Source organism: Pelodiscus sinensis, chromosome 1, assembly GCF_049634645.1.
Source record: "Pelodiscus sinensis isolate JC-2024 chromosome 1, ASM4963464v1, whole genome shotgun sequence".
Lineage (NCBI taxonomy): Eukaryota > Metazoa > Chordata > Testudines > Trionychidae > Pelodiscus > Pelodiscus sinensis.
In genome coordinates this window covers 329,684,242-329,695,458 of record NC_134711.1, presented here as the reverse complement: position 1 = coordinate 329,695,458, position 11,217 = coordinate 329,684,242, and the positions used below count along the sequence as shown (strand labels likewise).

At 49.0% G+C, this 11,217-nt stretch overlaps 1 protein-coding gene across 1 annotated transcript; it reads left to right on the top strand.

Moving 5' to 3' along the window:
• Positions 1–975: 975 nt before the first annotated feature.
• LOC102449388 (olfactory receptor 52N4-like) lies at positions 976–1,977 on the top strand. Its single transcript, XM_006130078.2, has one exon. The coding sequence runs from the start codon at positions 1,006–1,008 to the stop codon at positions 1,975–1,977; it is 972 nt and encodes a 323-aa protein (XP_006130140.1). The 5' UTR covers positions 976–1,005.
• Positions 1,978–11,217: the final 9,240 nt, after the last annotated feature.

Genomic DNA, 11,217 nt, shown 5'->3' with positions numbered 1-11,217 from the left:
CTGGCATTGGCCACCGTCAGGAGACAGGACACTGGGTTGGATGGACCTTTGGTCTGACTCAGTCTGTCTGTTCTTATGTTCTTAATAATTCTTATTTCTGACTTCCATGTGGCAACATCCATCTTTAATTGTAGACCCCATAACCGAATGAAGTACTCCAGCAGCACTCACACCAGTGCGAAATACAGACGCCATATAACGTTTACCTCTCTTTGAGTTTTCTCTCATTATCATCTAAAGATCACTTTGGTCTTTCGGCCACAGGATCACACTGGGTGCTCATGTGCAGCTAATTATCCCTTCGTGCCCCCAAATCTTCCTCAGGGTCATTGTGGTCTCCACAACAGCCCCTGTCTGTGTAAACATCAACTGCATTCTTTTTTCCTAGCGGAGGATAGCTACAGGGTCACATTAGAACACACGTGGCTTGTTTTGACCCGTACACCAACCAATCCAGAGGGCTCTGAATCAATGACAGGATCTTTTAATTCTAGTCCTCATTTTTTGAGGAATAAGGGTTCTTGCACAAAAACATGGCACAAAACAGCCCCGTCTACACTGCGTTTTTTTTTTAGCAAAAACCTCTTCCACAAAAAGGATCGTAGGAGAATATGCAAATGAAAGCACAAGAAATGCTAATGAGCACCTCATTTGCATTTCCTCGTCTGCAAAAATGATGCAGTTAGGACGGAGCTTAGGTGTGTGGGTTAGACAAGCTTTTCCCACCAACAGGAAGCCATATTTCCATTACTGACATCAAAGTCTATCTGCTACCAGGATGCCTGTTCTCCAGCTTAGTTAGCTCCCTCTGAGGACTTTTGTGGACACAATCATGAGCTAAATAATCTGGTGCCATGTGCAAATGTTGCTGCTTCACTCCTCACCCCTGACCCCCTCAAACTGGCTAATTGCTATATGCACCTGCCGTACTAACTTGCTCACTCTGTCTCTCATCCTTCACAGACCTTCAGCATTTCTGAGCATGATCAACACATTGACCGTCGGATGGCAGCTTTCAACCTTACCCCCTCTAACCCGTCCACATTCATCCTATTGGGCGTCCCTGGCCTGCAAGATGCCCACGTCTGGATTTCCATCCCCTTCTCCATGTTCTACATTAGCAGCCTGTTGGGAAATCTCATGCTTCTGTTTGTCATAGGCAAAGAGCAGACCCTGCACCAGCCAATGTACCTGCTGCTCTGCCTGCTGGCGCTCACCGACATCGCCACCTCCACTTCCCTCATACCGAAGGCCCTCTGTATATTTTGGTTCAACTCGCAAGACATTACTGTGGGTGGCTGCCTCACCCAGATGTTCCTCATTAATGTGGGTGCGTCAATGCATTCAGCCATTCTTGTGACAATGGCCTTCGACCGCTATGTTGCCATATGCAACCCCTTGAGATATACCACCATCCTCACCAATGCCCGGATAGCTAAGCTGGGGTTAGTGTGTTTGCTAAGAGCTATCCTCTTAATTTTGCCCCTGCCCCTGCTCCTGAGCCAACAGCCATTCTGTGCCAACCGCATTATCCCCCATACGTACTGTGACCACATCGTTGTCGCAAAGATGTCATGTGGGGACACCACAGTGAGCAGTATGTACGCTTTGGTGACAGTGATTGTAATCATGGGGTCAGACCTGACGCTTATCGCCCTGTCCTACAGATTCATCGTCAGAGCCGTCCTCAGAATCTCCTCCAAGAAAGCCCACCAGAAAGCCTTCAACACCTGCACGGCCCACCTTTGTGTGATACTCATTTCTTATCCTATTTTCCTCTTCTCCAGTCTCACACACCGGTTCGGTCAGGCTATTGCACCCCACGTTCACATTATCTTGGCCAACCTCTATTACCTACTGCCCCCCGTGCTCAACCCCATCGTTTATGGGATCAAAACCAAAGAGCTCCGTGAGAAAGTGGAAAAATATATCTCCAGCCTGTCCTCACCTGGGGTCACTAATGTTAAATCTGCATGAAAGCCCATCTCTGCATTAATCAACCATGCTCTGTCTGAGTCAGGAGTGAGTAGTTTCCCAGACTCCGAAATTCCACCACACTAAGGGTGTGCCTAGACTACATGTTTCCGTCAATGGAGGCATGTAGATTAGACAGATAGGCAAAGGGAAATGAAGCCGCGATTTAAATGATCGCGGCTTCATTTAAATTTACATGGCTGCCACGCTGAGCCGACAAACAGCTGATCAGCTGTTTGTCGGCTCAGCACACTAGTCTGGACGCTCCACACTGACCTGAAATCCTCTTATCAACATCTCCCTTATGCCTCGTAGGATGAGGCTTACGGGGGATGTCGATAAAAGGCTTTCATTTCGACAGGGGAGGTCCAGACTAGCGCGCTGAGCTGACAAACAGCTGATCAGCTGTTTGTCGGCTCAGCACACTAGTCTGGACGCTCCACACTGACCTGAAATCCTCTTATCAACATCTCCCTTATGCCTCGTAGGATGAGGCTTACGGGGGATGTCGATAAAAGGCTTTCATTTCGACAGGGGAGGTCCAGACTAGCGCGCTGAGCTGACAAACAGCTGATCAGCTGTTTGTTGGCTCAGCGCGGCAGCCATGTAAATTTAAATGAAGCCGCGATTATTTAAATCGCGGCTTCATTTCCCTTTGCCTATCTGTCTAATCTATATGCCTCCATCGACGGAGGCTTGTAGTCTAGACACACCCTAAGTTCCATCTACCTTCTTACCTCTTCATCACCAAATATTGCTCACTCCATTCCTCCATTCTCTCTCTCTCTGAACAGCACCTAGTTTTTTCCTCATCACCCATCAGCCCCTGGCTCCACAAATCCTCTCCCTCGGTCTTTCCTTGATATCGCTTTTTTTGGAAAAAGCTACACAAAATGTGCTCTGCATTTTGCGTAACTTTTTCCAATTTTTTTTTTGGAAGAGGATTTTCTGAAATTTAGCCCATCTCTATTGGACCAAATTTTAGAAAATGCCCCTCTTTTGGAAGATCCCTTCTTTCTCACGGAGGGTATGTCTACACTACATGGGTCTGTCGACAGAGCCATGTAGACGAGCTTTGTAGACATAGCAAAATGAAGCGGCAATTTAAATAATCGCTGCTTTATTTACATCAAAATGGTGACCTTGCTATGCCAATCAACTGTTTGGTGGCACAGCACGGTAGTCTGGACACTCGGCGGTTGACATCAAAATCCTTTATCGACCGCCCCGGTAAACCTCATCCCACAAGGCATAACAGGGCGGTCGACAAAGGCTTTTGATGTCGACCGCCAAGCATCCAGACTACCACACTGTGCCACCAAACAGCTGATCAGAACAGCGCAACAGCCATTTTGATGTAAATGAAGTGGCGGTTATTTAAATCGCTGCTTCATTTTGCTATGTCTACAAAGCTCATCTACATGGCTCCGTCGATGGAACCATGTAGTATAGACATACCCAGAATGAGGAAGACAGGGCTTCCGGAACAACATGTTTGCACTTCTGCAAAAAAAAAAAAAAAAAAAGCAGAAGAGCAAACGTGTTCCCTGGACTCAGCAGGGTTTTTCTGGGATACCTCTGATATCCCAGAAAAACCCCAGTATAGACATAGCCTGAAGGAAGGTGGCTTTCCATTAAGCACTTATGAACAGGTTTCTTTATCCATTTGATGAACTGAAGCTACACTTTCTGATAGCCAAAGGGGGGTGGGGGAAACACAATGTTGACTTCCTTTACCCTATGTACAGTGATGTGGTGTGCAAAGGGTACCTGTTTAGTCTTCATTCAATCATTCACAAAGGCTGATGGCTCAACCCAGTGTTTTAATTGAATAGTGTGGCTATATGAAGGGCTCTCAGCCATGATGAATTAATAAAATAAAATATGTCCTACTTAAGGATTAATTGGAAACTGACTTTTGGATGAAAGATCCAAATTTACCTGGCATCTTCTGCTAATCCCACTGGGAAGAGTGGATAGACAAGCAAATAAGTGAGAATGAAAGAAGATAAATGAATGAAAACACAATGTCTTGATATAAGAACTGTGGTTCTCAACTGGTGGTCCATGTCATTAAATTAATTAAAAGCCTGCTGTCATGGCTCCTGGCTTCTACCCTCCTGCCCACCACTGCTATGCCCATGTCCCCTCTGCCCAATGCAATGCCTCTTCTCACTCCCCAAGCAATGCCCAGGCCCCCTCCCCAAGTGAAACCCATGCCCCCTCCCCCTGCCATCCCTGACCCCACTGCAGCCCCCCCCCCATGCCCACCTCCGATGAAGTCCCTGCACCTGAGGTGGCACATCTAGCTGTCCCCCTCCCTCTCCAGGTTATGAGGCCCTGTCCTCCTGCACACCTTTTTTAATGTAATATTAATTCAGACTTCATTTTGTTGGAAACAACACAGGTGTTTTTATTGACAGGTCAGGGAAGGGGTGAAGGGAGGGGTTGTGGTAGGGAAGGGATAGGGCTGAAAGCCAGAGGACCCTATTGGGGAGGCCCTGAGGAGAGTTTCTGGGGTTCTTGAGAGAAACTCTTCCTCAGGGCCTCGTGGATGCACACCCCGGCCTGATGGGCCTGTCAGATGGCAGCTGTCCATGGTTGCTGGAAGGCTTGGCCCTCGCAGCCAGAGTCTGCCTCCAACTCCAGGAGGAAGGCCTCCCCCTTCCTCTCCACAATGTTGTGGAGGGCACAGCATGCTGCGACCACCATGGGGATGTTGTGCTCCCCCACATCCAGGAGGGTCAGCAGGCACCTGAACCGTGCCTTCAGATGCTCAAAGGCACACTCCACTTGGATTCAAGCCCAGCTGAGGTGGGCATTAAATTGGTCCCTGCTGGGGTCCGGGTGGCTGGTGTACAGCTTCATTAGCCACGGCATGAAGGAGTAGGCTGCATCCCCCATGATGCACAATGGCATCTGCATGTCCCCAACCGCTAGTTCACAGCGGGGGAAGAATGTGCCCACCTCCAGATTCCTGTTCAGGCTAGAGTTCCTGAAGACATGGGCATCATGTGCCCTGCGTGACCACCCGACAGAAATGTCCGTGAACTGTCCACGGTGGTTGACCAGGGCCTGCAGCACCATTGAGAAGAAACCCTTGCAATTTATGTATTGGGCTGCTTGATGCTCCGTTGCGCTGATTGGTATGTGGGACCCATCCGTCGCTCCACCACAGTTCGGATACCCCAGGGCAGCATATCTGGCCACGACCAGGTCCAGGTCTCCCAGGCAGATGATCCTCCACGGCAGGATCGAGTTGATGACCCTCACCACCTGCAGAAGGACACAAACAAACACACAACACAGAGAATAAGAGAGGGAGTGCCTGGACCCCTGGGAGGTGGCTGCCCCCTCTTCCCTTCCCTCCCTAAAACACCCCAGGAGCCACCCACTATGAAGCTGCCTCCCCAGCAGCAGGGCTGAGTGAGGGCAGGAAGGCACAACTCCCAAGAGAAAGGGTTTCCCCCACCCTCATTCCACCCCCCATAGTCTCCAACCCCCCATTCCCTAGGATTTCCCTTTTCCAGGACTCCCCTTGCCTGCAGGGACTGTAGCCCCTGAGTGCCTTACCTCCATGAGGAGGGCCCTGACAGTGGACTTCCCCACACTGAACTGGTTGCCCATCAACCGGTAGCTGTTGAAGGTGGTGAGCTTCCAGATGGCGATTGCAACCCTCTTCTCCAGGGGGATGGCAGGCTGCAGGTGGGTGTCACGTCTCTGGAGGGTGGAGGCGAGCCAGGTACACAGCTCCAAAAAGGTGGCCTTCTGCATGTGGAAGTTTTGGAGCCACTGCTGGTTGTCCCACTGCTCCATGACCAGCTGGTCTCACCAGTCCGAACTGGCATCGAGCCTCCAGAAACGCCTCTCCACTGAGGGGTGTGGTTGCCAGACTGTAGCGCCTGCGCCTAGGGAGAGGGTTGCCAGAATGCGAAATGTAAGCAGGCAGCAGAAGCAGAGAAATGACTGTCCGGGGGGGGGTTCCCTTTAAGTGTGTGTCTCTGCAGGGCTCTAGCACCAGCACTCGGAAGCAACTAGTGACCTAAAGCCCTGGTTGAAGTGGTTCTGGGTGGCCTTTTATGTGAAACAGCGTCCAATCAGTGTGAACACTCTCAGTGTGGAGTTTGATTGTGTTTCCAGTGTGTACTTAGGCTGTTAGAAACTCTCTGGGGTATGTCTACACTACCCCACTAGTTCGAACTAGCGGGGTAGTGTAGACATACCCTCTGTTAGTTCGTTTGTTTCTTAGGCTAGGTCTACCCTGCAAGGATAACTCGGAAAAAGAAACGCAATTTGCAATATGCAAATTTTGTGTATCTTTTTCTGCTTTACTATTGAAAGAGGGTTTTCTAAAATTTGGCACATCTACATGGCACCAAATTTTGGAAAAAAAGTTATTTTTCGACACATCCCTTATTCCTTGTAAAATGAGGTTTACAGGGTTGGCGAAAGAGCGCATCCGCTTTTTCCAATTTTTTTTTTAAACGATGCCTTCCTTGGATGCAGCATTGCTTTTCTAGGATACCAGAGGTATCCAGGAAAAGCAGTGCAGTCTAGACTTAGCCTTTGTTTGTTTGGCATATAAGGGTATGTCTAAACTACATGGCTATGTCGATGGAGCCATGTAGATTTGTTTTTTTGGCAAAGGCAAATGAAACCGCGATTTAAATGATCGCGGCTTCATTTAAATTTACATGGCTGCCGCGCTGAGCCGACAAACAGCTGATCAGCTGTTTGTTGGCTCAGCGCGCTAGTCTGGATGCTTCCCTGCTGACATCAAAGCCCTTTGTCGGCAGCCCCGGTAAACCTCATCCCACGAGGAATAACGGGGCTGCCAACAAAGGGCTTTGATGTCAGCAGGGGAGCGTCCAGACTAGCGCGCTGAGCGGACAAACAGCTGATCAGCTCTTTGTCGGCTCAGCGCAGCAGCCATGTAAATGTAAATGAAGCCGCGATAATTTAAATCGCGGCTTCATTTGCCTTTGCCTATCTGTCTAATCTACATGGCTCTGTCGTCGGAGCCATGTAGTCTAGACACAGCCTAAGTTAGCAATTAGCTGTCAAGAGCACTGTATCTAACACATATATATATAAAAAGAAATTAAAGAAATTACATCAGGGATGGTCTAGATGGTACTGGGTCCTGACGTGAGGGCAGGGAACTGGACTTGATGACCTCTTGAGGTCCCTTCCAAATTTTGGGGATCTAGGATTCTAAGATTCTCTGAGTAGACCCATTCAGCTATAATACTATCATGCTCTGACATCCTGTCACAAGTCACTTAAGGGACACTGGTTAGTTGTAACATTTTCATGTATATTCTTTCTTAGTCACTAACTCTGCAGAGAGATGGACCCGTCATTACTCTTGGGTTCCATCTCTGCCATTGGATGGGCGTGCATTTAGTTGGACTCAGCAGAATCAGAGATACAAGAGACATATATATAAGAACATCAGAATGGCCATCATGGGTAAGACCAATGGTCCATCTAGTCCCAGCATCTTCTCTTCTGACAGTGGCCAATGCCAGCTGCCCCAGAGGGAAAAAACAGAAAGAGAACAAGGGTTTCCCACACATTGTAGTTTGAATCAATTCATCACCATGTATTTTTCCTACCATAGGGTGACAGTGACTTTTTAGGGGCAAATGGACTTCATGTTACAATGACATGATCCATATGCAGCTGTAGGATGTTACAATAAACCATAAGAGGAGGCTAGAGAAACATGGAGTTCCTTGTTCTAAGGCCTTGTGTTACATGTAGAATTCCCCATCCCATGCCTGCTGGATTCAGATGTTTTCCTTAGTTTCTGTCCCTGCTTGCTCTGTGAGCAGGGTATCCCATGCCGTAGTGCCCAGCTCCCTCTCATGCAGGTGTGTGAGGTGTTCACGCATTTCCCTCCCCAACGGACATACATGTTGAAGTTATTGACGTCAAAGTTTACCCACCAACATTCTGCCTGTTCCCTAGGCATGATTAGCTCCCTCTGAGAACTCTGGACATGAGCATGCACTAAATAATCTGGTGCCATTTGCAAAATTTGGCACTGCACTACTCACTCACTTTTCTAGATGGTTAATAAATATCCAATAATTCATGTACTGTTTGATATAAAGCATGTAACCTTCTGGCTCTGCTTTTTTTCTTTCACAGGCGCCTTGCTCACTTCTGAGCATGATCGATGTCTTGACCACCTCATGGCAGCTTTCAACTTCACCTCCTCTGACTCTAACATTCATCCTATCGGGCGTCCCTGGCCTGGAGGCTGTTCATGTCTGGATTTCCATCCCCTTCTCTATGTTCTACATTTCTGGCCTCTTCAGAAATCTCATGGTTCTGTTTGTGGTCGGCAAAGAGCAGACCCTGCGCAAGCCGATGTACCTGCTGCTCTGCATGCTGGCGCTCACAGACATCGTTACACCTTCCTGCGTTGTGTCCAAGGCCCTGAGTATATATTGGTTCAATTTGAAAGACATTACTATGGCTGGCTGCCTCACCCAGCTGTATATCCTTCATGGGTGTGTTGCGATGCACTCGGCTATCCTCATGATAATGGCCTTCGATCACTACATTGCCATCTGTAACCCTCTGAGATACCCCACCATCCTCACCCTCACACGGGTAGCTAAGCTTGGGCTAGTGGGGTTGCTAAGACCTGTTCTCTTCATTCTACCTCTGCCCCTGCTCCTGAGCAGACTGCCATTCTGTGACAACCACGTTATCCCCAACACGTACTGTGACCACATAGCAGTAGCATAGGTGTCATGTGGGGCCATCACAGTGAACACTATGTACGCTTTGGCGATAGTGTTTCTTGGCATTGGGTTAGACCTGACACTCATTGTCCTGTCCTACAGTCTCATCATCACGGCTGTCCTCAGAATCTCCTCCAAGAAAGCTCCCAAAAAAACCCCTCAACACCTGCACCGCCCACATCTGTGTGATGCTGATTTCTTACCCTGTTTTCCTCTTCTCCAGTCTCACACACCGATTCGGTCAGGCTATTGCTTCCCACGTTCACATCATCTTGGCCAACCTCTTTTACCTACTGCCCCCTGTGCTCAATCCCATCATTTATGCGGCCAAAACCAAAGAGCTCCATGAGAAAGTGGGGAAATAACACCTGCAGCAAGTCGTCTCATCTGGGCATCACCAACGTTAAACCTGCATCACAGGGAGGGGAAAGCCCATCTCTGCATTAATCTATGGTGCCCTGTCCTAGTCAGGTGTGTGGAGTTTCTCAGACTCTGAACTTCCACCAGACCAAGTTTCACCTATCTTCTTACCTCTTCATCACCAAATACTGCTCACTCCATTCCTCTGTTCTCTCACCTGTTCTCTTTCAACATCACCCTCAGCCCCTGACTCCACACAACCTCTCCCTCAGCCTTTCCCTGACATCAAGTTTAACAGCCAATACTGCAGCTCTGTGAAGGAAAGTGGCTTTCGACTAGGCCCTATGTGAACAGGTTTCTTAGTCAAGTTGAGGAATGGAAGATACGTAGGCCACAATGGCCTTTTTTTTTGTAGAGGGTATAAAATCATAGTTAAAACTGTGTACATTTGGGCATTCCTCTGAATCCACATTGAGAGACATTTTTCTTGACACCTTCTCCCCAAGGGTATATCTAGACTACATGCCTCTGCCGATGGAGGCATGTAAATTAGACATACCGACATAGTCAATGAAGCAGGGATTTAAATATCCCCCGCTTCATTAGAATAAAAATGGCCGCCACGTTGTGCCAGCTCAGCTGTTTGTCAACCCAAACTGGCAGTCAAGATGGGGATCAATCAACAAGGAAAGCCTTTGCTGACTGATCCCTTATGCTTCGTGAAACAATTCTAGTATTTAAATGTACACAAACACACAGAGCAGCCAATTCCTCTTTGACTCAGCACAGAGCTCAAGAGTTCTCCTCCCCCTTTGGGAAGGTCTCTTAATTATTGTTTACTTTTAAAGGTGGAAAAAGAATCCTGAAGCAAAGATGTGGAAAGAGAGACACTGGGTACTGTGCGCCTGGTCTCCAGCCTGGTTACATCCAGATGCCATGTTTCCCCTACAGGCTGAGCAACCCCCCCTGCGATTGTATGGAGCTATATTAGCAACAGCACATGCACCATGTCCGTTCCTGGCGTGGGAGGCTGCTGCAGATGCTGGGGTGAGACAGGTGTGGGATACAACTAGCTGAAGGGGAGTCCCAGGGAAGACACGTCCCTCTCAGAATTAACAGGTACCCATCTCACGCTGAGGAGCTCACCTGCTCGACAAACCCAGTGCAACATGGGCATGATGGGACAGAGACAAGGTCTGTTTTTCATTCTGCTCTGCACAGCCGTTAAACAGCCCTGGGCCCTGTCACGCTGAAAATGAGTCATCCATATAGAAGGTGTCAGTGTCTTAATTAGAGGTGGTGCCACCAGCAATATCTACAATGGCCATGCCCCTTGTGAATCCCACTCAGCTAAACTCTTTGCCCCCATGACATCTGAGACAAGGAGCTGTGCAGGAGAAACGTGGATGCTGGGAACAATGTTCCCTTCTTCCTGTGTTCTATGAGACAGCTGATGGAAATGCCCGCTCTATTTTCTTTATTCATAGATTTGTAGGGTTTAGGGCCCGAAGGGACCAGTGCATCTTCCAGTCTGAATTCCTGTATGACACAGGGTATTCAATTTCACCTTGTTATCCAGGCATTGAGTTCCATAACTTGTGTGTGCCTAAGGGCCAGTCTGCAAAACAGAGGCGTAGCGAAGGGGGGGGGGGGCAGAAGGGGACTGTTGCCCCTGGATGCCAAGTTAGGGGGACGACAGGCTGGGGTGGGACCGGACCACATGGTGCTCTGGCCCAGGTGACACTTTGAATGGAGACCCGGAAGCTGCTAGCTAAGTGCTGGCTGCTGGCTTCGTTGCCTGGCTCTCTACATACTGTGAGCTGAAGTAGCCAAGCTGGGTGGGAGGAGCAGCGGTTTTAAAAGTACGTTCCTCCTTTGCCTGGCTCTCGGGGTGGGGGGGATTTGATTGGGGGAGTGCTCCCCGCATTGGGGGTGCCTAGCTCTGGGGGAGGAGAGGTGAATGCATGGCGGGGTAGGGGTGGCTCTGGGGGAGGGGTAAGTGCATTGGGATGGGGGGCATTGGTGTGGCCTTGCTCTGGGCACAGGTGAGTGCAATGGGATTGGGGGTACTTGGGGGACTGACTCTGGGGCAGGGATGGTTGTATTGTACTTAAAAGTACTGCAT